Source organism: Brachyhypopomus gauderio, chromosome 11 (genome assembly GCF_052324685.1).
Source record: "Brachyhypopomus gauderio isolate BG-103 chromosome 11, BGAUD_0.2, whole genome shotgun sequence".
Taxonomy (NCBI): Eukaryota; Metazoa; Chordata; class Actinopteri; order Gymnotiformes; family Hypopomidae; genus Brachyhypopomus; species Brachyhypopomus gauderio.
The window spans coordinates 7,561,987-7,587,677 of NC_135221.1; the positions used below are offsets into that span (position 1 = coordinate 7,561,987).

General features: G+C 46.6%; 2 protein-coding genes across 7 annotated transcripts in view; one reads left to right on the plus strand and one right to left on the minus strand.

The window, feature by feature from the left end:
- Window positions 1-30: 30 nt before the first annotated feature.
- dnajb9a (DnaJ heat shock protein family (Hsp40) member B9a) lies at window positions 31-3,369 on the minus strand. Of its 2 annotated transcripts, none has more exons than XM_077021565.1 (3): window positions 3,290-3,369; window positions 2,462-2,692; window positions 31-2,249 (listed from the first exon to the last, which is right to left on the minus strand). In XM_077021565.1, exons 2-3 carry the CDS (start codon window positions 2,676-2,678, stop codon window positions 1,819-1,821), a joined length of 648 nt encoding a protein of 215 aa, XP_076877680.1. In that variant the 5' UTR covers window positions 2,679-2,692; window positions 3,290-3,369; the 3' UTR covers window positions 31-1,818. The 2 variants fall into 2 exon arrangements, with proteins under 2 accessions (XP_076877680.1, XP_076877682.1); XM_077021567.1 differs by having other exon boundaries at window positions 3,227-3,311.
- A 335-nt stretch (window positions 3,370-3,704) lies between these two features.
- Window positions 3,705-25,691, plus strand: part of LOC143526852 (transcription initiation factor TFIID subunit 4) — a 28,144-nt gene continuing 6,157 nt past the window's right edge. Inside the window, exons 1-14 of one of the 5 annotated variants that reach the window (XM_077021570.1) lie at window positions 3,705-5,105; window positions 5,359-5,507; window positions 5,596-5,685; window positions 6,075-6,236; window positions 6,641-6,763; window positions 7,076-7,165; window positions 7,336-7,515; window positions 7,611-7,686; window positions 7,880-7,994; window positions 8,732-8,901; window positions 10,719-10,849; window positions 11,875-12,000; window positions 12,712-12,768; window positions 16,614-16,736. In XM_077021570.1, the coding sequence (XP_076877685.1) occupies window positions 3,872-5,105; window positions 5,359-5,507; window positions 5,596-5,685; window positions 6,075-6,236; window positions 6,641-6,763; window positions 7,076-7,165; window positions 7,336-7,515; window positions 7,611-7,686; window positions 7,880-7,994; window positions 8,732-8,901; window positions 10,719-10,849; window positions 11,875-12,000; window positions 12,712-12,768; window positions 16,614-16,736 (2,826 nt within the window). In that variant the 5' untranslated portion in view covers window positions 3,705-3,871. Of the gene's footprint in view, window positions 5,106-5,358; window positions 5,508-5,595; window positions 5,686-6,071; window positions 6,237-6,640; window positions 6,764-7,075; window positions 7,166-7,335; window positions 7,516-7,610; window positions 7,687-7,879; window positions 7,995-8,731; window positions 8,902-10,718; window positions 10,850-11,874; window positions 12,001-12,711; window positions 12,769-16,613; window positions 16,737-25,691 lie in introns of all 5 variants that reach the window. The other 4 variants (XM_077021568.1, XM_077021571.1, XM_077021569.1 and 1 more) reach the window with 4 other exon arrangements.

The window sequence follows — 25,691 nt, forward strand, 5'->3', positions numbered from 1 at the left end:
ATCAGATAAAAATATATATATAATTCAAGGTTTGCATTTTGTCCATCATTTATTCCAGCCAAGTACACACATTTGGGTTTAAATGTAGTTATTCAGGTTTAAACTTTATCCATAGGATATAAATAAGGCAAGTGCACAATGGGTAGTCTTATAGTCAGTTCATCATTGACAGGCCAGCGAGTAACAGTGGTATTAACAGAACAGCTGGCATTAAATATTGCACAAGAACAAAATTTCTCAAAGTGAAAAATGAGGTAAAAAAAAATGATTTGTCACATCAACATGAGAGAAGCAGACACATTTTTACATAACAATACATTTAAGTATTAAAACAATAGCATTTAAGTGTTCCATGCATCTTAGGGAATTCTGTTTTTAGAAGTGACACCCATGTCCTCAGACACATACTTAAGGTGACGCTGCAGTATTGGGGGTCAAACTGCCTCGGGCTATTGGTGTTCACATTGTTCAGAATGGATCAAGGTGTAACACAACTTCAAGTGAAAATTACACCACTACATCATTTACATCATTTTTTGCTTCGAAAATATTCTCCATTCGTCATTTTTAGTTTTGGCAAGTTGAATCAATGTATAAAATAAACTGAGTAGAGTATAAATTTAAATAGCCAATTTAATAAATTTAAATAGCCAATTTAATAAATGTAGCTTTAAAATATCCTTGTTTTACATTTAAAACTTGTGCAATAGCGGTTCCATCCTAATTGCATTGTTAATATTGCACTAGAGTTTCCATTTGTTACAAATTGGTAAATGTCAAAACTGCAAAAACTGTGATATTGTGACCAAACTAGTGGGGGGGGGGGGGGGGGGGGGGACAACAAAAAACTTGTGTTTGTTAAAACAAATCCAATCCCACACTGGGCAACTTAAGACGTGATTTACAAAGCTAAATATATCACTCTCAACCCTGGAGCAAGATGAACACATCACAGAACATTTTTTACTGTACTTTTAACAGTAATTCTACAATCTACAATGAATCTGAATACACTTCAGAACAATGGAAAAAGGCACCTCTAAAATTCAAGAATCTTGAAATAAAAAGTGTTAAATCTTCCAGTAAACTGCAAACTATAAATCTCCACAGCAGAATAATATTTACCATGTGTTAACATGTACTGTTCCACAGAACTTGACAACAAATGATTATGAATGATGCCACTTGTTTTTTTTTATCATATAACCATGCTTAAACAGGGACTGATACAAGAACCTTTTAGCCTGGAAGTATAAAGAGGTCACAAAGGATTTTCCACTTAGCCAGATAACTTAAGCTATAAGTCAAGACCATTCAATATATGAGAAATAGAGAACACCCCTATTGGATGGTGTGTTCTGGCTTAAATGATACAGCTCACATAAAAATCCTATTTCGAGCTACGAACTGCTGGTTCGTAATCCAATTCTAAATAACTGCCCACATTCATTTTCCTTTTATTCTAACAAAGTGGTGAGCTGATTAATAATAGCTGTATAAGCAACAGAATGGTTTATAACCATACCATTAGCCATTTACAGACTTTGAACATTTTTAGCAATTAAAACCAAGTATGCATCTTACTAATCACCTTTTTCCTAAATCAGTGTGCAGCAAACTCAGCATAATGTAATGTCACCTGTCTGTCACCATATTAACAGAAAATGCTTAATAGCGCTCCCAGTCACTCAAACACAACATCAAACGTCACCCACCACAGCAGTACATTCATAAAATCAACAGAACAAATCAGCGTAAGCAAGAGACGAACAGAGCAAAGCCATAGAATGACTATCATCTGGTGGTCCACTCTGGAGCTCAGGAAGATGTGCAGTCCGTGTAGGTGGTCACCATATTCCCCCTTCTCTGAGTCACAGTTCTGCAGTGCTGCTTGGCCGTGCCGTGAAACCGGCTCTCGGCCCGCTTGTTGTTTCTGTCAAATGTAAACATCCTCTCCATGTCATCAGGGAGCTCGTCAAAAATCCCAGGACCAAAGGCTCCTTGGAAGTGCCTCTTGTGGCGGTTGTGTGCCTGTTGGTGAGCCCTAAAATGGTCCTCAAAGTGCCTCTTGGGCCGGGCATGCCTGTTTTGGCTGTAGATGTCAAAGTCTTTGAACATGTCGTCGAAGTTAAAATCAAAGTACTGGTGGAAGTACTGGCCTCCTCCTCTCATGCCATCGCTGGGGAACGCATTCCGCCCTAACTGGTCATACTCTCGCCTCCTTTTCTCGTCCGACAGTACTTCGTATGCTGAAAAATGTAGAAAGAAAACAGCATTTAGGTTGTTTTACCATAATGAACAAGAAGCTGTAAAGAACGTGTCTAGCTATTAACCTCGAGCCTCAAATCTCTGATATTGGAGCATCACTCATCAGCTTTACTCCACTGTAGCATGGTGTATGTTTTATTATATTTGCATTACCAATTACATGTGTGTGGTCAATCAGTAGCTAAGCACTCACCCTCCGCGGTTTCCCGGAATCTTGCCTCTGCATCAGGGCTCTTGTTCTTATCTGGATGATACTTCACAGCCAGCTTGTGAAAAGCCTTCTTAATCTGCCGCTCAGTGGCATCTTTGGGTATGCCTAAAATATCATAGTAGTCCTTTTTGGCCAGTATCAGCTCCGTTATCATCAAGACGGATATAGCAAACATTAACGTGGACTGAGCTGTGGCCATGCTGCTGCTGGTGCCTGTTGTACAAGATACAGACATACATGGAAATCAACTTACAAGAGCTTACAGAATGCAGATGACAGACGGCTTAATAAAACGGTTATACTATGACAGCATACCCTGGTTCAACACATCAAGCACGACTTAAACGCTTAACCTGGTTCAGACTGTGGCATGTCGTGGTATACAACATTTCATTCTGTTGCATTTTAAACCTGTAGCACATCGATTTATCTCAGAACCTTGGACAGTTTTTGTGGAATAAGACGCATAAGAGTTTTATACTTAGCCACCTAGCTGATTACATAGTCATAACAGTATATTTATAACAATAGATCTATTAGTTTACTATCTTCTTGACTTGGCTATGCCACATTAAACCTTTTTAAAACTCAAACTCAAACGCAAGTGTAACGCGCGCGCCTGGTTCGGCTCTTCACGCGCTTTACAAGCAGTTAGCTAACAAGCTAACTTAGCAACTGGCTATGTTAGTCTGACGAGAAATAAAATAGTCCGATAAAGAAACGCGAATCGTAAAACAATAAAGGTACCTAGCCAAGGGAACGAAAACGCGCAGATAAAACGCTTCCTAACGGATGAGTAGAGTCACGTACCCGTAGCAGTGCGGACGGCGAGGACTCGCGGAGCACAACTAACGGGCCGCGTCCGAGCAGCAACACCACGACTCGCAATTCTATTGGCTCCCACGTACCACGTGACATTCACGTGAGCGGCGCTTGGGGGGCGTTCATGCGTGTGTTCCTCAGGACAGATCTGCACAAATGTAATGTTTTGAAATTGATGTGAGCATTTTTTTTTCCATGACGAGAGGTCAATTCTTTGTAAATATATATATATATAGTAAGCTTGCTAGCTATATAAGTGAAGTGTATCCTAATTTGTCGAGTCTTCTGGCCAGCAGAAATAAATATAATATGCGTGTCGACGTTAAAACTACATGAATTTATACGTAAGATCTCACTGAAATAATTATGAGAGTTATAATAATGAGAGTTACATCTTCATAGTCGTCCCTGATTTCGGGATACACTCTGGTGAAATACGCTAACGGTCTTGAAGCGACGAGCCACAGTCGACCTACTCGAACACTCAATATGATGTCATAGTATTTCCCACAATGCATCCGCTGCAAAACAACGCATGCGCACAACACAATTCGCGAGTGTCTTCCAAAGATGGCGGGTGTCCCTGATCCACTGGAAGATATGCTGTACTCCGAAGTGGACGAAAAAGCAGTCAGCGATCTCGTGGGTTCGTTAGAATCGCAACTCGGCGGTCAAAATAAGTTAACAGCTTCACAAAGCGAAGTCAGGAGGCCCGGGTCGTCAGAAACTGTAAATCACAACTTGGGGAAATTATTACCCGCTCAAGTGGGAACCACATTGGACCAGCGACGGTCGGGACTCCACAAAGTGGAGCGAAAGCGGGAGACGGGCGGCCCAGGAGACGCGCCCGAGCGGACCCCGTCCTCTGTGAGCACGCCTGGCTCTGTGGTGACCGCAAACGCAGCGTCGGTACCAAAGCCTGGACCGGGACGCGCAACTTCTCCGAACTGTTCACGTGACGCAGCAGTTGTAACGTTAGCACCACCATCATCATCATCATCATCATCATCATCACTGCCTACAGATACTCTCCCCAACACACACCACACACCGTCAGCTACACGGACCGGTTCGCCCACGGCACTGTCCAGTGGGACGGGACACGGCGGGACAGTGACCGTTAACTCTCCCGCTGTTGCCGGATTTCAAGCCGAGGCCAGCAGTGTGAACGGTGGTGTCACTGGCTCCGGTTTAGGGGGCGATAACGGCACCATGTCCGTCCCCAATGGCACAAATGGTACTTTCGTTTCTTCTCAGCCGAATCATGTATTGCCTAAAGCAGCAAATCTGTCAAGTGGTCAGACGAGCCCTGCTGTTGTGCTGCAGCGCTCAAACGTGCCCAACGGAAGTGACCCTGAAGTTGCAGCCGGGCAGGGCGTTAGTGCAGGTCCATCCACAGCCTCCACTGTGGTGTTTTCAAATACAAACGCTAGTTTAGTGAAGTGTAACCCACAAACCCAGATTAAGACCATTGTCCCAAACCAGGTCCCTGGTCACCCGGTAGGCTTGCATCCGTCTCCAGCTGCAGCAGTTATTGCACCTGCAGGTGGTGTGCAGTCAAACGCAGTAGGTGCTTCTCTTCCGGTCTCCAGCAGCCCCACAGTTTTAGTGAAGTCAGAACCAGGTGTGGTGGGGCAGGCCACGACCCTGCTGAGACCTGGCGCTCCGTCTACGGTGGCGGCTGCTGCAGGAGTGGCCCAAGGCCACGGGGTGCCGGCGTCTCCCAGGCCCGTCACGCCTCAGCTTACGGTCAGACCTCAGCAGACCACTATTCAGTTACCACCGGGATTCACCATTCCACAGGGTAAGTGTACTGAAACCACACACTTTTATTGCTTTTTTCCATATGAGAGTTTGAAGGAGCTTTTAAAATTTTGTGAATCATTCAGAAGAACCAGTAAGCTTTGAAATCTACCTAAGCATTTGAATCTAAGCAGTAATTGGACAACTATGGTTTCTCTTGTTGTTCAAGCATCAAGTGATTCGAGAGACAAGCTAAGCAAGTGGTCCTTTCTTGCTGTGTATTTGCTGATGCTCTGCTAAACCCTGTGTTCTAGGCATGGTGCTGGTTCGTACTGAGGCAGGCCAATTGGTGCTGGTTCCCCAGCAGGTTCTGGCCCAGGCCAAAGCTCAGAATCAGAACAAGGCCACCCTGTCACCCAGACCCGCCACACCCACATTCAGGGTCACCACTCCTGTGGCTCAGGTATGTGGAAACAGCGTGTGGTAAGTATTGCTGACCTGGGCAGCTCTGGATTATGGATTTAATTCTGTGTCAATCTCTTACTTTTCAGTCACCTGTAACATCCCAGCCCATCCGGCCCATTTCCCCCGCCCAGGTTAAGGTAGTGCAGGCAGCAGGCGTGGCCAGCCCTGCCCTACAGGTACAGTAAACCCAGCCCCGCAGGTATTCTCAGCCCTGCCCTACAGGTATACTTAGGCCTTCCCTGAAGGTACATTCAGCCCTGCCCTACAGGTATACTGAACACCCTGTCCATTTTGCCTCCCCTTTAACTAGGACTCAAGCTCATAATTGTGAATTTAACTATCAGGGTGACCAAATTCACACCTTAAACTTTTCATATTACATAATTAATTAAATAACGCATCATTATATTTGTCTAGAAATATAGTACTTCGACAGTTTGTCTGATTGGCTTATTTTTTTATATATATATATTTTTTGTTGTGGTGTGGATGCTGAGACTGAACCATGGTTGGAGCTGTGGATCACGCTGGTTTTCCTAACCCTTTCTTCTTCTTCTGTCAGAAGACCCCGGTGGTGACGGTGAGCTCTGCTCAGCAGCCCTCGGCTGGCGCCACGGTGATCACGGCAGGCGCTCGTCTTCAGGCTCCTCCGCAGACGCTTCTGAAGGCCTCCACCTCGCTCCCCACGACCAGCGCCACCGTGAGCGGAGCCAGCGGCTTCTCCCAGGTAGCCCACGCACCTCTGCTGCTCGGCCCTGGACCGTGACACCAGAGCCCCCCCGTTCTGAACCGCCAAACATTACTATGACATGACTAACATTAGTATTAAATACTATTATAGTATTATTATTATTAGTACTGTTCCATACTGCCCCTCATCTCAGACCCATCTGGGGCTTTTAGTCTGACTCATCCAACCAAACTCATAAGACTAGTAGTAGTATTAAACTTCAGCATATTGTGAATAGACAGCAGAAGCTTTGAGCTTAGATCAAGCCCAGGACTCTTGACACAGTTGTCTTACTCCTTTGCCTCTTCAGTCAACACGTCTGACAGCAAGATTTAGATTTCTGAAGAACTCTCAGCGATATTTTGTTAGTAAGTTTTTGTGATATTTTTTTCTCCTTTCAGGAAATGCAAGAGAATGTAAAGAAGTGCAAGAACTTCCTAGCGACATTGATCAAATTGGCATCCCATAATTCCCCATCTCCAGATACGTCCCGCAACGTGAAGGCACTTGTGCAGGACCTGCTGGTGAGACATTGTTGTCCCTCATTGGGGTCATCTGTGGTCACACAGCAGCCACACTAGCAAAGCCATCATAGCGCTCTGATAAACGGGGCTCTGTTTGTTTATCCTGTATTGCTTATATGACTTGGAAAAGTTACTCCAGATACAATTCATTGTTTTCATATTGGATTCAGATAGGATTTTCTTTGAAGTGTTCCTTCTTGAAACGCTGTTCTTATACTGAATCAATTTTGATTAAGTGAAGCATCTTCCGCAGAGACTCTTTACTGCAGTGCATCCATTCACTGGTCTCGGCTCTCTTTATTTTTTGAACAGGATGCCAAAATTGAGCCGGAGGAATTCACCAGTCGTCTGCAGACTGAGCTGAAGTCGTCTCCTCAGCCGTACCTCGTCCCCTTTCTGAAGGTGTCCTCTGTCCTCCTGTCCCTCCACACATGTGGCTCTTCAGACACACTGGAGGATTTGTTTATGTCTCTTGTCTGAATTGTGTTTGTGTGCACACGTGCGTGTCCGTGTGAGACTTATTGACTGACTGTGTGTGTGTGTGTGTGTGTGTGTGTGTGTGTGGTATACAGAAAAGCCTGCCTGCTTTGCGGCTGACCCTGCTGAACTCGCAGCAGTCTCTGATCCCGCTGACCCCAGGCCCCGCCCCCTCCACACCCCTCACTGGGAGCACCATTAAGGCTCCGCCTCCCCGCGCCCTCTCCACTCCCACTGTCCGGGCCACCATCACCCAGGATCACGCGGCCACCCATGTACGTGTCACACCTGCATTTTCTCAGTTGCATCATTATTCATATGGTCATAAAATGCATCACACTCTCCCCATCCTCTGTTTTGTCTCCCAAAGGCCATTAAAAGGTCGGTGACACAGGCCGGTCCGGCCCGAATGCCCATGTTGGTCACACAGACGATCCGGCATCAGGGTGCGTTATCTTGACTCTGAAACGAAGCAGTAATCCACCCTTAATAGTTCTGATACAGTTTTGTGGACATTCAGCATCTAGCTGGTGTCTCCAAGAAATATCTAATTCATGAACGTGTTCTGAAGATAGGCAATGTTTCATTCTTGAAGTGAAAGTTTCCCTGTTTGTGAAAGCAGTCCACTCTGTTGTGAAGCAGGTTCTGTGGTCCGAGGAACAGCGGTGCCGTTGAGGACCGCGGTGGGCGTTACCATGCAGGGCTCATCCAGTCTGAAACAGAAAGTGAATGACCCAGGAGGTGGGACTTTCAGGTATGAAACCGGTGATGCCAACATTATGATGTAGGATTTTTGGTTTTAATGCTTTAAAAGGGAACAGAGGTTTGTTCTTTTCTCTTGTATAAACATGTAAAAACATATCATATGGATTTATCCCATGAGGGTTTTAAATGTCAGGCAAGACGTCATAGGCCTTGTTCTCAAATAATTATTGGGTCATTAAAGTGTGTCAGAAGTCATGGACTATACATCTCTGTGCAGCAGACATTCTTAGAAGAAAAAAAACGTGTATCTCCTGTGTGCAGAAGGTAGTATACTCATTTTAATTGTCTGCCTTAATGATGATCCAGATTTCTATCATTTTCTCATTGAAAGACCCAGTTTTACAGCCAAAAGTGTCACAAAAGTGTGAACATATTTATCACATGAAGTGATTTGTCAAGATGCTGAATTGCTCCCTTGAGCCATTAGGGGGCAGCATTTCTCTTGGTGTGTTTTCCATCAGGACAGCGATTGCCTGAAAGTTAGGAAACAAATACAAACAGAAAGAAACCCAGCGGCATAGATGGCATTCTTAGATCATGATCTCAATCATTAATATGGGTAATAATGGGTTTTCTGCTCTTTGACATTTGTCCTGTAACTTAGTTGATACATAGATCATTTCCCCCTATATGTGATCTTACAATAGCGCTATTTGTTAGGAAGGTGTGACTACACACGATCCTGCAGCCTGTCTCAAAAGCACCTTCTTCTCTCGCTGCGCACAGGGACGATGACGACATCAATGACGTGGCGTCGATGGCGGGCGTGAACCTGAACGAGGAGAACGCTCGTATTCTGGCCACGGGCTCCGAGCTGGTGGGCACACACATCCGGTCCTGCAAAGACGAGGCCTTCCTGCCCAGCGTCCTGCTCCACAGGCGCATCCTGGAGACAGGTACAGGAACGGCGCCCGCCGGCCCAGCCTGCGTTTGGGTCCCGAGCCACTGTGGCCCGCGTCTGGCGGTACCACTTTCCGGCCTGCGCTAGGCTGCCGTCACACTAAACCGCTGCGAGGTCTGTCCGCGGGTGTGTGTTCTCCACACTAGGGACCCTCACACCTCGACCACACACACACACACGTCCTCCTGTACGGACCCGCGATGTTCGTCGGTGGCCCGCGAAGACCCGTGGCACCGAGCGCGTCCCACTCCCCTCTGTTTAGCCTCTCTCGAAGTCCACTCCACTTCAAGTGCACTCCCCCCTCCCCCCCCTCGCTCACTCCCCCAGCCTAATGAGGGCGGGTAGTGAGACTCGGCCATCCTCGGGCAGCGTATGAATACTTTATGGCCCTCCCTCTGATGCCTTTCTGTCAGCCTGTCGTGCGCGCACTACGAGAGCCCCCGGGCTCCCATCCCGACAAGGTCGCTCCCGCACGCACGATGCATGCGCTCGCCGAGCCTGACGAGACACCTGAGACGTAGAGGAGAAATGCATCGGGGGGGGGGTTGCACATACGAACAGCCGTGACACATGTGGGCGGAACACGTATGCATGCACACAGCGCGCTCACTCATTTGTTACCTGTGTGCTTGCTCAGGCGGTGGAGATATGGGCAGATGTGTACGTCGCCATGATGGAGTGGGGTCTAGATGCGCCCTGTCGTCTTGTGAGAACTGGATTTGCATACACACGTTCGACGCATGTCAGTGAAAATGGCACTGGAAAGACTGAAGCTGGTCTGATGGAGGATTATTCTGATGGAGGATTATTCTAATGCGAAGAGATTCTCTGCAGTGAAAGATCCCATAATCTCATTTTCTAATAACATAATCTCATTTTCAATAACACCATTATCAGAGGAAATGTATGTGGAAATCGGTGGGATTATTTTAATGTACTGTATCGGTCACAGCGGAATATCAAATAAGAGTAACCTGCATAACCATATTCAGTTTTATGGTTTATTAAGAAATAAGCACATGACCAACAAGCTGTGACTGTGATTAATACACCCTGTGGGTCTGGTATAACAAAGCCAGCAGGTCCCTGGACCACACGACGGGCCGTCTGCCCACAAACGTTCCCACTCCTGATTTAGAAGGACCCCCCCCCCCCCCCCCCCCCCATGTTAGTAAAATCCTAAAATCAGATCTAAAAATCCTAAAGTAACAACTACTGACCTCTACGATCTCTGGACGTGAAGGTGTCCACCCGTGTAAACTCCATGGGAGCGTGATGGGGTGTTTGTTTGGACAGATAAGATTAGGGGGAGCAGGTATGAGGTCAGATGGAAGGGAACTGCTCCTGGGGTCCTACACACTCCTTCCATTATTATATTTAAGCACATTCTCTCTTTCCTTTGCGTTTGATTTAGTATACCGTGCATAGCAATGAGTGCCGGGGGTTATGTGCCATTACATGCAGCCTGGCTGTGGTTGCTACGCTGTCGCCAGCGGGTGGAGTGTGTTAAAAATGTAAATCTTCCTCTGGGGGAGGTGTGTGTGTGTGTACGTGCGCATGCGTCTGTTTGTTTGATGGCTTCAGTGTGAATGGATAGAGAGGAGGAAAGGAAGAGACTGTATGGCACCACCTGCTGGTGTGTGTGTGTGTGTGTGAACAGAACAGAGAAGCGGTAACGTGTTTAGATGTTCAGCAGGGGTGGTGTGTAAATAGTGGAGACAGTGGTTCCTAGTGTGTGTGAGGCATTAGGACAACACAATAAAGAGTCTTTTATCATTCCTCACACGTCTTCTCTCCCGTCTGTCTCTGCAGCCCGGAAGCTGGGGGTGAGCGAGGTGGCGGGGGACGTGGTGGGCCTGGTGTCTCACGCCACCGAGGTCCGGCTCCGCACCATGCTGGAAAACGCCTCCACCCTGGCCCTGCACCGCGTGGATGCCTGCAGGGTAAGAGTCCCGAACCGCCCCGGTCATCCCACCAGAGGGGGGCGCCAGACTCCCCCCCCCCCCCCCCACCTGTGCGTGCGGAAAAAGGATTTATGTTTTCTCTAGAACATCAAAGCGGTAATTAGGCCTCTCGTGTGTGTTCGACTCTGACTGGTGGGTGATGTCACTACTGCGGTTGACTGATAACCTCCATCTCGTTTAGTGTGTTGAGTTCTGAACCCACCTGAAGCAGCGTTTGGGAGCTAGACTGCTCACTACAGAAACACGGGGCACACCATTTAAATTAGGCCTGCACTTTTATTGTTGATTGTGTGGGAAGCAAAGTCTTCCCTCAGGGGGTGTGTGAGAGTGTGTGTGACTGTGTGTGTGACTGTTAGCTTCAGCTTGTTGTGCGCTAGTCGCTAGTTTAGTAGTTCATGGTAAGGAAAGTTCAGAGATGTGGTAGTCATTAATGTTCCTGTGATTTGGAAAAAGCGCCCTGCGTGTTTTTTCGGGTCCTCCTGTGTTGCGGGCGACGCCAGCAGTAAGCGGGACGAGCCACGCAGCACCTCGGCGCTGGGAGACGTCGTCCCGCCAGCGACAACACAACCTCGCCGCAGAAAAAAAAGAGTGCAGGAGTGACAGATGAGAGGAGAAGAGGAGCGCTGTCACTGCTGCTAATGGGCTGCAGCCTCAGAAGTGTGTGTGTGTGTGTGTGTGTGTGTGTGTGTGTGTTCTCGTGCGTCGGGAAGCAGGAGCAGAGCTTTGTCAGGGAGAATGTGGGGAGGTGCCTCGCAGAAGTTTGACGAAACTTAACAATTAGGCCATTAACTCTGACTGACCTAGTAACTCTAGTTCCGTCACGTAGGAAGAGGAACCGGCGAACGCTTAGCGGAGCAGAAACCGGTGATGAGATGCGTAAGGGGTGTGTGGGTGCGCGTGATCACGTATCTACGTCTGTGGTGGTGGTGGTGATGGGGGTGGGGGTGGTGGTGGTGGTGATGGGGGTGGTGGTGAGCTCACCGCTGCGTGTTTTCCCGCCCCAGGAGGAAGAGGCGCGCGAGCAGACATCGGATGTGAGGACCCAGCTGAAGTTCTTCGAGCAGCTGGAGAAGCTGGAGAAGCAGCGTAAGGACGAGGAGGAGCGGGAGATCCTGCTGAGAGCAGCCAAGGTGGGCTGGACAGGTGACCTCTCACCTTTTAGCACTCGTACACAGGTGACCTCTCACCTTTTAGCACTCGTGCACAGGTGACCTCTCACCTTTTGAGAGAGCGTGTCTCTCTCAACCATGAGCAAATGGCCAGCATTGCATTTCCCAGCATGCATCTCTTCCACCCCTGGAACTAAGGCGGGGGGTGTGGTGCAATCGCCCACAGGAGAAAAGCTCTCCATATGAAAGCATGGGTAATTAGTCCATTTAATGTGCAGCAGCCGTGGTGATGATGAAGACGACGGTGACGTTGAGGAGAATGGTGACGTCCTGCTCATTAGATTCTGTGTTGCATCCTCATTCTAATCAAGCAGTAATTAAGCTCTCAGCCAGGAGATAATTGCCCTTGTGGTGTTACGTCTTGCCTCACCTCCAACACTGTTGGAGAGTCCAGTTAGCCTATTTATATGCACAGCAAGCACTTGCAGACTGACTGTAAACCTTCAGTAAACCTTTTTGCAAATTTTAGATCGCCTCTCCTAACTAAGTGTAGCATGGTCCCTATGCTGAAGTCTCTGGTTTAGATACAGTTATGCAAATTTGCATTGTTTGACGTTTTCAGAATTGGTATTTTTAAGAATTTTCATTTGGAAATCATGAGGTTTTGAATTCCAATTAATAAACCTGTGCTGTGAATTCCTCTTCATTTTGTTGTTTTTCCCCTCTGTTCAGAGTCGGTCCAGGCAAGAAGACCCAGAGCAGGCTCGGCTGAAACAGAAGGCCAAGGAGGTGGGTGTGTGTCAGGGTGTGTGTCAGGGTGTGTGTCAGGGTGTGTGTCAGGGTGTGTGTCAGGGTGTGTGTCAGGGCGTGTGTCAGGGCGTGTGTCAGGGCGTGTGTCAGGGCGTGTGTCAGGGCGTGTGTCAGGGCGTGTGTCAGGGCGTGTGTCAGGGCGTGTGTCAGGGCGTGGGTCAATGTGGTGTAGCATTTGGTGCTCTGTATCTGCAAACCGTGACCTTATAATTCTACGTTCTAACTGCTGAACCAATCATCGTTCATTTACGTGAGTTCAAAGGTCATCGGGGAGGAAGGTCAAGACGTTGTCAGTCATGGCTACAAAAGCGATATGTGTAATGCTGTCCTTTTATATTACAAAAAGAAGGGGGGGAAAAACGTGTCCCTGTTCCTGGGAGTCACAGAAAGGACAGTTCTCTCGTTCAAAGAGAACTTGAGGCAATGAAGGTGTTAACACATCATTAGCATAAACATAGCTTCACCGTGTTTATGTACGTGCTCCAGAGAGAACTCTGTCATCCTGTTGATCAATGTCAAGGAACATGTCGTAGGAGATGTTAAACTAGTCAAGGAGTACAAAAAAGTCTGACATGCTAGACTTTTCGTCAGGGTGTCACTCCTGTCACACTGAAGGGCTCTCCTTCTCCACGCTGGGCACTTGGGCCGTCGCTGGAAAGTTGTCGGCTACAGCTAAATTGCGTCTCGGTCGGTCCGAATTTGTCTAGTTTAACCCCAGCATAACTCTGGTTCTGGAAACCTAACACAACTGACCAATGGGTGTCTGTGATGAGCTCAAGAGGCAGGTGCTAAAGTGGCTAAACTTGCAGAACTGTACGAACTACGAGTTACACATCAAAACACCATTGCATTGTGGGATATCATGGCAAAGATAAGGATCAAGTTGTGGTTCAAAATGAAAACATCCCATAATTTAAGCAGAAATAGCAGACAATTATCAAATTTTATCTGCTTTTTTGCTTTGCTATATATTTTTTACTTTAGAGCTTTTTAAAAAATATATATTGAACATAAATGTTTGTGTGCATATGCTAAACCTGTGCTACATGAAGCCTGTGGCAGGAGGAGTATTGTGTGTGTGTGTGTGTGTGTGTGTGTGTGTTTTGAGACTTCCGGCTTCCTCAAGACATCTTCCTCCTAACTGCAGTTAATTTAGTCCCTGAAATTGACCGACTGGGTTGAACTCCCCTGACCACTTTTCCCATAAGTCTTCAGTGCGGGGGGAGCTTGTCATATTTTGCCAGAGCGTCTGTCCATCACGGATGCTGTGTATTTCCGTGCTGTGTCTCCTCTCCCTCCCCCAAGGCCATTTTGAAGATGAAGACACAGAAGAGACTGTTGAGGCCTCTTTGCACTTCCACTTTAATTTTTAGTTTAGTTGAGTTTTTCCCCCACCGATTCCTGATCAGAATGTAACTACAGTAATGAGGGAATGAAGTGAATGCTGAAGCAGTCTTTTGTTTTGGCCTGAAGCACGGCGCTGGTCTCTGGGCTTTGGAGAGGCGTGCCTTCAAGGCTAGACCCCGCCCACACGCGCATCCCCGCCCACACGCTACGCGTGCGCTTTGCGTCTCATCCTAGCCGGTGTCCATAAGGGGGGCTCGCGCTCACCCTCGTTAGCACGCGTCGCCGTACGCCTCCTTCAGAAAGAAACGAACGCGATGTTCTGTAGACCGGTAGTCACAGCCCGACTCTGAATGGGTGATACAGCTGTTATGTTGTGTTGCCGCCTGTCTGCGGCTCGGTCACAATCATATAGTTGTGTTTGTTTTGCGTTACCTTTGTGTAGCGTGAGCTCGCTCAACAGTCACCTTGATGATCAGAAGGTGACGGACGCCACACGCCCCCTAGAGGCAGAGGGGGGAACTGCGGCCCCGCAGCCATCACTCCCCATGCTAATATCACTGCAGCATTATCCAGCAATCTCGGGACGCTGCTCATCATCGCCATCGGAAATGTAGCTCTTAGTTTTCGTGTCCTTGACTTCAATCAGCTGCCCTAATTGAAGTGCTGTGTTGGGTGCTCTCCTGCGTGTTTATTAAGCTCTGGCTGCGGGGCCAGTCATTGTGCAGGGCTAGACAGCAGATAAGGATCAATAAGGAGGCAGAGCACAACGCTGCCGGCATCTCTCCCCACCACTGACCTTTTGGAAATGACTGCAGATTACAAGCATTTCTCTCCTCCTCTCTCTCATTCTCTCTCTCTCTCTCTTTTCTTTCTCTACCTTTCAGTCTCTGTCCATCTCTCTTCTCTCTTTTTTCACTCTCTCTTGTTTTATAATGAAAATTATTTTAAACTTGAGAAAGGGGAAAAAAACCCCAAACTCCTGAATATTCCACCGAATGCCAGTTGTACTAATGAAAAATTAAGGAATGCTGTAATATGCAAACACGGAGTGGGTGAAGCAGGAACTAGACGGCGTGATGGAGGTTGGTCATTAAGGGGGGTGTAGCGTGCTGGATTACAGATGGTGTAACTAGGTTCTTCTTTCACTCCTCATCAAATAAATGAACATGAAAGCAACACACCGCTGTTGCTGCGGGCGCCGAGCAGCTCCGTGCCGACACTGAAGTCTCTCTGCTTCCAGAACCTTCTGTTTAGTGCTAATAGAGTCACAGTTTGCGTCTGTGTGGCGAGACTCTTCACTTCCCGCCACCTCGGGCGGTGTCCTCGCTGCCCTCATCCACCACCTCCACCAACACCACCTCCACCACCATCCATCCCCCACACCTCTGCTGATCCTCACCATGTCTGTCAGACCTGGCTCAAAGTTCAGCCACCATGCTGACAACACGTCACACATCTTACATGCTCAGTGTGTGTGCGCGTGTGTGCGTTGTCTGGTTTCTCCAGGGCAAACATGCGTGTGCATGCAATGGGCTTCTGTTTGGATTAGCATAACCTTAACTCAATTAGCATGTAAACGTTGCCTTGAATTAGCTTTTTGTCAATTAACTCTGTCACTCCACTTTATTATAGCAGTTTTGGAGCGGATAAAGATGAGGAAACAAGACAAATTATGACAAATGTGTGGTCTTAAGCTAAAAGAAGAAAATTTATTAAATTATTTTACATAATTTTATTTGTTTTGTCAAGTCCAAATAGTGTGAATTATTCTTTTTAGATATCAAATTTAGTGCTTTTCTCCTAGTGTGTGTGAGCCATTTCTAGATGGATCCTTAATTTGGTTACCTTTTAGCTATCGTGGTGTGAAACAAACCTATGCATGCTGCATCTGCTAAAGTACACACACAAGCGCACTCGCGCGCTTCTGCTGTGTTTCATGAGAGTCCGGGGGAGGGGAGGGGGGGGGGGGGTCTCTCTGCATTCTCCGTGCCCAGCGGCACTCACTGCGAGCTGGGGTGCGGAGGATGCGCAGGGCCCCTCCCCTCCTGGCATGACTGGCTCCGTGTTTGCCTGCTAGGGCTGGACGGCTTTACCTGCGGGCTGTGCTTTTGAAACACCCCCCCGTTTAGCTCCCTCCCTCTCCCTCCCACTTTTTCCCTTCTGGAAAGAAATTGAATTAAGTACCAAGATACTCTTGAGTTCTGTGAACAGATTGAAACTGTGGCTGGTTTGTTAAACTGTTTGCAGTTTACCAGGTAATGTTAGGACTGGGGTTTTTTTTTTCTGTTGTTGCAGTTTACAATTGCGGGCTTAAGTCATGTTCGAAGTGGCTGGTATGGTTTTGTTACTCAGGGTTATAACTCCACACTGACCTCATATTAACCACCATTTAATTCACCTCCATGTTTTGAATCCTGTGTGTTCTCCAATGTTCTCGCAGAGATCTTGGCTCATTGTTCTGTTTTTGCGATGTTCAGATGCAGCAGCAGGAGCTCGCTCAGATGAGGCAGCGAGACGCCAACCTGACGGCCCTCGCCGCCATCGGCCCACGCAAGAAACGCAAGCTGGACTCTCCCGGCCCGCCCGCGTCTGCGGGAGAGGTAGGGACACCTGCTTCCTGCTTCCCACACACGCGCTCGCCATCTCCGTGGCGCCCGGCATAGGCACAGTTTAGATTTTCATCTGTACAAATCTTTTGTACACAGTGGCCCTGTTATAACTGAATTCATGATCAACGATTGATTGACATTTTGTTACACTGAACGCATGTGCACACATTAAAACACAAAACAAATCTAATTTCAGGAAACGTGTATTAATGTTACTGAGGCACATTCTAGTCAAATTAAAGACAACAGACAGATAGGAAGAAAGAAAGACACACTGCATTGATCCCAAAAGAATATGAGGAACTGTGCAAAGGTCTCAAAAGGACGTCTGTCATCGTTTTATCGGCTTAAGTAGATTAAACTCTTGTGATGTTTCATCCATAAATTGCATTGATATATGTATTCAGTGCTGTTTTGAAACCGTGTGTGTGTGTGTGTGTGTGTGTGTTCTCAAGAGGTACTATGAAGTGTGTTTGCGTTGATGCCATCTTGGAAAGATTATTTCTTTATCTTTCAGCTTTTCCCCTATGCAACGTGCAAAGCTGTGTTTGCAAATTACTACATTTAAAGCAAAAAACGTAAAGTTATTCCACTCAAAAAAGTAGTACACCTATGTTCACATACATCTAACCTTCGTGGCTTCAGTGTTGCAATAAAGTGGTAAAGGAGAACTCTAAAGGATTTTCCCAGTAAATACCAGGAAGTCTTCGCAATGTTCTGTGCTTAAGTAATACCACCATGGAGAACAGAGACTGCACTCGAACGACCTGCCACATGGCTTAGATCTCTACGCTGCCTGCCCTGCTGTGATCTGCTGCTGTGCTCGGCTCTGAACTTCCCCCAGAATAAAGGGCGTAAGGCACCAAATAAAAGCATTACTTCTGCTCCCTGGCTGCACACTGACCTCTTTCACCAAGCTTAATCTTCATCTGTTCACAAGATTGTTCAAAAATGCCTTTCAAAAAAATGGGCAAAAGAAAGAGGAAATACAATTGTACAGGACTGTACCATCAGTACCGGTCTATTTTAATGGCTTGTCTCACCCAGACTTCCAGAATGTCACAAAGAAAAGTGTAGAGAGGCCAGTGAGGCGAGATTTCTCTTCATTTTCGCCTCCCCACATTTTAGCCTTTCACATCCGCCGCTATAGCGCCTTGGGCAGCCCCCTCCACACCCCCCCCCCCCTTTGAACCCCCCCCTCCTATCCCTGTGGAGCAAAGTGAATGTGACTTTTCTAAAGAGGTCAGTACTGCCCTCGGGGGCTGTGGCTGGGCCCTGCTCTGAAGAGGCCAGTCAGATATTTCATCTCCGCAGTAATGCGCCCGAGGGCCAGCGAGGCCTGGAGCACGAACCAGCCTGCCAGGCAGCAGAGCTACACTGTGAAGACTCCTCTTTTTTTTTAACCCTAGCTTCCTGACAGGAAGAAGGAGAAAAAAAACAAAACACAATCTCCCCTTCAGTGCAGTGAAAGTGTTGTCCGTTGTGTCATAGTAAGACTGGAAGTGAAGAAACATGGAGAGCGATAGTTCAGACAATGAGATGAAATCCCCTTACATTGTTTGTTGGGTCTGTGTTTAGGAGAAGGTGGTATTTTTTTTCTCTCTTTTTTTCCCTTTTTTTCTTTTTTGCTGTGTCCTTTGTTTAGGCCCCAAGCCCTCTGGGCAGTTTCTATCTGATTGCCAGTCAGGATTGGAGCTGCTATCTCAGACTTGACGAGCCATTTGCGCTGTAGGCAGGGCCTGCGGGAGAGCCTCGGGGTGGATTAGTCACAGAGCAGGTGATGAGGGCGTTACTCAGGGGCGAGTTGTAGGCCCAACTTTAATAAAGGCTGCCGCACGCCCGTGGGCCTGCATACCAGACTGAGCCTGGAGCATGACTGTGCACAGGGGGTCAGAGTCGAGCCGTCAGCCGCATATTAACATGTCCTTTCCACTCTGGAGGCCTGAGGGGGCAGTACTATGGCGAGGACAGATTGAGCAGGCAGGAGAAAGCAGACCCGTGGAAGAGAAGAACAGGCAATGACAAAAATAAACACAAAAGAAGCGGGGAGAATTGGCTCAACATGTTCGGTGCTCAAATCCTTCCCCTACGTTCATCTTTAATAACTATGGAGTAATAGACTCTTGGTATACATTCATCTTTAATAACTATGGAGTAATAGACTCTTGGTATACATTTTCCGTTTGTTGTTTGTGTGCGCGTACGAAGGGCTTGCATCCTGCGTTTTGCCTCATAACGTTGATCTAGTCAGCAAGGATAATCAAGACAGGTTGGGGGGGGGGGGGGGAGAAAAGAGGTTTAAGAGCGAACGAAGAAATGAGAGAGGGAGAGACGTGGAGAGTGAGAGAGATACGCTTGTCCTTCCCTGCAGCAGAATTAACAAGGCATCACATGGAAAACTATCTGAGGCCGGCTATGAAAGAGAGGGGGAGAGGAGCCATTAAAAGCAGCCTGCAGGGATGGACTGCACCCAATATCACTAAAGCAAGCTCTCTCACCCACTGAAGCGGGGGCTCGCTCCCAGGCACAGAACCGCGCCGAGTTCTATAGCCACAATTAAAACCTCCCCTTCTGCCAGATGAGCCCGGGGCGGGGGAGCCGGGGCGGGGGAAGGGACAGGAGCGGAATACCAAAGGCGGCTGAAATGGAGCGCCGGTAATGAGCCGCGCCAGAGCCGAACCACTTCCCACCGCTGGGCCGCGCTCTAAACGGTACCGGCCGCTGACGTCGCTGTGTCTGTCTGCTCTGGTTTCAGCCCCACAGTTGCGTGCTAGACCGAGCACTCTTCCGCTGCTTTGACTTGTGTGGTTTTTTCCCTGGCCTGGGCAGTATGGAGACCGTCGGAGCAGTCGAAGGCCACGAGACTGTGGAAGAAGAGGTTTTGGGCTAACGTATGAGCCAATGTGGAAGTCCTGCTGTTCTCCACCTGCCTCTGCCTTTCACTGTCTTAACCACCACCGTGTTAGTGCCTCACTGGACACTTCAAGCTTTGCAGGTGTAGACTGTTAGCATGTGGCTAACTTGAAAGCAACAAAGCAACATCCAACCTGTAGGGTGTTAATTTGGTGAATTATGAACGGAGAAGACTTCTAGAGATATATGCATGCAAACATGCCTAACATCACCTGTCTCACCCCACCGTCCAGCTCTGTAACCATGTTCAGGCTCTGGTTCAGCTAATGTTGGCTCCAGCCATCGAGTGTGTGGAGCTAATGTTAGCTTTGTGCAGTTTGGGTAGGGCGAGCAATTAATGTGTAATAACATCTCACAGATGCTTCCGTATACCATATAACTGATCTGGAAGCTGATGGAAAGAACCATATGTTGTCTGAGTGTGTTATTTCAATGTGCCCTGTGTGGAGTAATCTGTGGTTTATCTGTGTGTGTGTAATCGGCACATTATCACCATGTTTGTAATCTGCAGGGTTATCGGTGTGTGTTTTGACACGATAAGCCGGATCATAATGAGCATGTTCTCAGTTTGCATGGCTGAGTGGAATGCCAAAGATGGCCCCGGGCCCGCCCAGGACGCAGTGAGGAGGAGGAGGCTAGCCTTCCTCGCTGTTGCTCTAATGTCATTTTCCCTTAAAAAACGTCTCCATAGCAGTTTCCCGCTAAAACTGGTACTCGTTGCCCTGCCAGGGTGTGGACTGCGTTACTCCGGTGGTGTACGTATAGGATTTCAACGTGGCATTTGCCTTTTGTTCCGACTGTTGACGCGTTGTAAAACTTCACGTGACGGAACACAGCTAGTTGGCTTCCCTCAGAGAATAATGTACTAACATAAGAATAAGAATAATGTAGCACCAACGCACTTTTGCCACTAATCGCTTGTAGTCCGATTTGGCTTCTTGGACTTTTGCCTCTAATATATTGTGGCTCAGTCATCCTCCAGGATGTAGTTTTACTTGGCTCAGTTTTTACCCACATCAGTTAAAGCACATTCAGAAGAATCAGGCTGTCAGCACTGCTGAGGTGGCCAGCAGTGAAATTAATTAACTGTGTTGTAGGGCTGAACGATTAATTGCATTTGCGATAATTTCGCGATTTTTTAAAACGCGATTGTCTAATCGCACAGGCTGCGATTTAAACTGGTCACGTGACTTGGGAGCGAGCCGAGCCGAGGACGAACGGAGCAAACCCGAGCAGGAGGCAGAGGTGGAGAAGTGAAGTTAACACAGCGCACTTTAACTTGTTGCACAATGGCTTCAGGCTCGACGGAAGCTGACACAACTGAAAGTCTAATACCAAAGACGGGCAGCACATCAGTTGTGTGAAATTACTTTGGCTTTTAAAAAGATGCTGCTCAACGTCAGGTACCCTGCAAAACGTGCCTTGCTACTGTTGCTACGACGCGAGATAACACTACAAACCTTCTTCAGCATTAAAAAAACTACCACAAAGCCTCGTATGATATTTGTAAGGCTAAAATGCCAACGACCAGTGCTGCATCTTCAAATACGCAAAAGTGTTTCTCTGCGCTTATACAGCTTTAGTATGCGGTGAGCAGCGAAATACCGTAAAATCTCGCATATAGGCGCAATAAGATTTAAAGCGCGGATGAATCGCGAAAGCGCGGATAGCTTGACCGCGGTCCAGCAGACAGGGTTCACTGACCGAACCGTTTGAAAGTGTAACTCCTTATGGATGTAATTTGAAGCGGCACGCTGAAATAACTCGGGCAGTAACGGAGTTCATAGTGAAAGACATGATGTCCGTTAATGTAGTGAACAAGCCCGGCTTCATGGCTTTGTTAAACACACTGGATATGCGCTACCAAATGCCCTCACGCACATATTTTAGCCAAGTTGCTATACCTGCAGGGTTGCCAACTTTCACGCATTGAGCGTCTTACTGTGCGTTCACACCGAAAGCGACGAGAGCGACACGGCGACCGGAAGTCATTCATTTTCAATGAGAGTGAGCGACACCCAGCGGCGCGACGCAAAGTGAGCGACTCGAGCGACGCGAACAAGTAGAGCTTGGCTCAACTTTATGCAAATGAGCAGTGACGCGCGGCGGCGACTACCAATCAGAAAGTATGTTTGCACCCTCCTCCGAAACCGCACCTCTGACTTTAGTTCCTACTGATTATTTGTTCCGATTGCAAAATGGAGGAGAGATTAATAGTGGATGTCTCTGGATGTCCCGCACTTTACGATGTTTATTTTTGGAGGGAATGTGACTACCCGATCCGTACACCCTGCCCGATCCGTACCGAGCATGCGCGAGAAAATGTGCGCATGCGCGTTGCGATTGGCCCAGGCACGTATCGGGCAGATATTTGCGCATGCGTTAACACTTTACGACACTACCGTTACATTTTACGACACTTTTGTAAACAGTTAAAAATAATAGTAGTAATAACAATTAAATAATAATAGAAATAATAATAAATTATATTTATTATAATTGTAACTGCGGATTAATACATACATACACATACATTATAATATAATATAGATTTATACATTGGTTACATTGGGGAGAACGTTGGTTTGGGGTGCAGGAAGTGTTGTAATAAAATAATGAAGGATTTCAGATTTTATGGCGAGTTAAAGGAGTATAAAGGAGCTATTCAAACCGACTTGTGATAAAAATATGCGACGTGAAATTCGTCGTGTATCTGAAAACTTTATAGTTAAAGGTAAGTTAAATTCAAACCATGTGTTAACAGTCGGTCCTGTCGTGGAATGTAAAGTTAATAACTATGGTGGAACGTTTTCTTTTTATGTTTAGATAACCGAATATTTTACATCGGACCAAACAAAAGGTAGGCCAAAAGTAACCGGCAATAACCCTGTCTCTAGTGCCTCGTACACCATGATGGTAACACCGGTGCCAGGGTTATTATGACACTCGATCAGAGCAGACCTCTTTTCCTCTTCAGTCAACATAACCAAACGCATATAATTTTTGTTTGGTCCGATGTAAAACATTCGGTTATCTAAACATAAAAAGAAAACGTTCCACCATTGTTATTTATAAATATATTTATAAGAACTTTATATTCCACGACAGGACAGACTGTTAACTTAGGCACATGGTTTGAATTTAACTTACCTTCAACTATAAAGTTTTCAAATACACGACGAATTTTACGTCGCATATTTTTATCACAAGTCGATTTGAATAAACCGTGGGAGATATACTCCTTTAACTCACCATAAAATCTGAAATCCTTAATTTTTTATTACAATGCTTCTCGTACGATCACACACTCCGTTCACTACAGTATTGTCGTAAAGTGTTAACGCATGCGCAAAATATCTGCCCGATACGTGCCTGGGCCAATCGCAACGCGCATGCGCACATTTTCTCGCGCATGCTCGGTACGGATCGGGCAGGGTGTACGGATCGGGTAGTCACAGGGAATACTGTTCATTTGTTAAAAAACATCTGCAATAAATTAGCGTATACCCTATTGGTTATGATTTTTTTAATTCCTGTTTGATCTTCGGGTCTGGGGTAAAAAGTAAAAAAAAAATACATAAACATTTTAGGTTTATATACTATATGTGTTTTATACACACACTATGTTTTATACACGCACTCCTTTATAATCGTGTGTCCTGTAATCAATAGATTAAAATAAATACTGCGTCCTGCTTTAAAAACATGATTTGCATATCTGTCACGTGCTGCATGCAGGCGTGATGTTGGACACGCCCCCACGCGACGCGATGCTGGCGACTCAGCGACGGAGAGCGATTTTATCGCTTTCGGTGTGAACGCACAGTTAGACTAAAAAGTTAGTAGTTCGCTCTGGCGCCAACCACAGGCCTGAAGTGGAACAATGGGAAAAAATCGCGATTTTAAATCGCAATCGCAATTTATAGATAAAAAATTGCAATTAGATTATTTTCCAAAATCGTTCAGCCCTACTGTGTTGTTCATTACACTTAATTGCCAAAAAAAAAAAAAAACATGATTCCAGGTTAAAGTTTTAAGTCTTAAGTCTAAATTTTTTGTTAAAAGTGAGACACAATGGATAAATTCATATCTGCTCAGAACAATCCATTTCTTTTCTGCTCAAGTAACCATTTCTTTATGGCCATAAAGTGTGTGTGTGTGTGTGTGATTTTTATTTTATATTTTTTGTGAAATACATGGTTTCCAGAGAAATAGGACATTTTGGACAGAGGTCCTTCATCAGCTGTGCAAGCAAAACGCTTTGCTGAAGCTTATGAAGGACCTCTGTCCAAAACGTCCTCTTTCTCTGGAAACAGTGAATTTCACTACGATTTTAAATATATGCAGTTCACTGCAGTTACTCACGTGGAATCTTGTTTAATTGTGTGTGTGTGTGTGTGTGTGTGTGTGTGTGTGTGTGTGTGTGTGTTTATTTATTTATTTATTTATTTCAAGTAGTTAATCAATCTTTGACAGAACCCAAGCAGGACCTTAACCATGAAACTTGTATATAATCATCGTCCTGTGTTCCAGGCACAGATCTGCTGGGAAAAACTATAGAGAGAGTAATATTAGCTACAGACCTTGTGTACATGTAGACTAATCCATTAGTGTTGAGAGGTTATTGGCTTCCTTTCTGCAGCTGAAATAGAAGCCCATTAAGAGAGGTAATGTGTGCCTGCAGCATGGCCTGCGGGCCCGGCAGCCAGTGGAGGGTTTATTTCACACGGCACCACACACACTCTGCTTAAGTAGACCAAGGGTATCGAGAAACTCCACAGCAGATTCTTTTCATTTGTTCCCTTTTGCCCTTTGTTCCCTCTTGCTCTTTCATTCTTTTTTTGTTCCTGATTTTGCGTTTTCGTTCTCTCTGTCATTACACCTTTATCACTCTCACTCTCTCGCTCTCTTTCTCCTCCCACTGTTTCTCCTTTGGTCTGTTTCACTCGTTTGCGGTCTCTGTGGTTCAGGCTTGGGTACAGTCACACATTGATCTGTGAAATGTCCCCTGGGCAATTATAAAATATTAAATCCGAGTCACACTCCACTTCTTCGCTCCTTTCCTCCCCATTTCGCATTCTCAAACTCTTGCTCTCTCTTCATCTTTTTTCTCCTCTCTTTCCGTCATTCCCTCGCTCCTCTGCCCTTCAGTTCTAGCCGCGCCGCTCATCGCACTCATCCGTTGGAGTGGCGGGAGTGAGTCGCGGTTCTGGTGAATCGGAGCGGCTCGCCTGCGTTCCGTGTTTTGCCCTCGCCCTGCCTTGATCTGAAATGTGTACACTTCTCCAGACCAAACGAAACCGAGTCCTTTATCCTGCTGTTTGTGGACACGGTGCCTCGGGGCTCCCGCCTCTGTTTGTAGGTAAATGAAGAATGGGCAGACTACCATGTTGTCGAGAAGTTAAAGAGGGCCTTTGGATGCTTTGTGTTCTGGTGAACCTTGTGTTTCCACTATCTGAAATCTATGAGCAGTTGGGTAAATAATCCATCTGATATTACCCCCATGACCCTCAGGGGTGTGTGCGTGCGTGCGTGTGTGTGTGTGTGTGTGTGTGTGTGTGTGTGTGTGTGTGTGTGTGTGTGTGTGTGTGTGTGTGTGTGTGTGTGTGTGTGTGTGTGTGTGTGTGTGTGTGTGTGTGTAACTATGCCAGGGGGCATTTGGCTATATTTCAGCATACGTTAGAACTGAAGGCTGTTTCACTGCTGTTGGCGCACACCAGGTTTTAATGTGGTTTTGTCCTTCAGTGGGATTTAGAAGTCATCAATGAGTGACTTTGCTATTGGCCAGCTATGTCTTGAAGGACATTTGTTGCCTATTAACCTGTATAATCTTTTTGAACTACTTATTTTAAACTAATCAACAAAAATCTAAGACTCCTGGGCTTTTGGCCTTTCATTTCTGGAATTCGATTCTCAAACACGTTTCTCTGGGAGCATTAAAATGGCCGACTGATTCTACACAACGTTCACCCACCAGACTGATGGTGAATGTTGGTGAATCTTCTCTTTGATGCTAAACTGCGAGTGTCTGTC

Bases quoted from the DNA above. Each gene is read 5' to 3' on its own strand.
- dnajb9a (XM_077021565.1), bottom strand. From the start codon at position 2,678: ATGGCCACAGCTCAGTCCACGTTAATGTTTGCTATATCCGTCTTGATG. The intron at 2,250-2,461 runs GTGAGTGCTTAG...TACATTTTTCAG, and splicing joins ATTCCGGGAAACCGCGGAGG to CATACGAAGTACTGTCGGAC.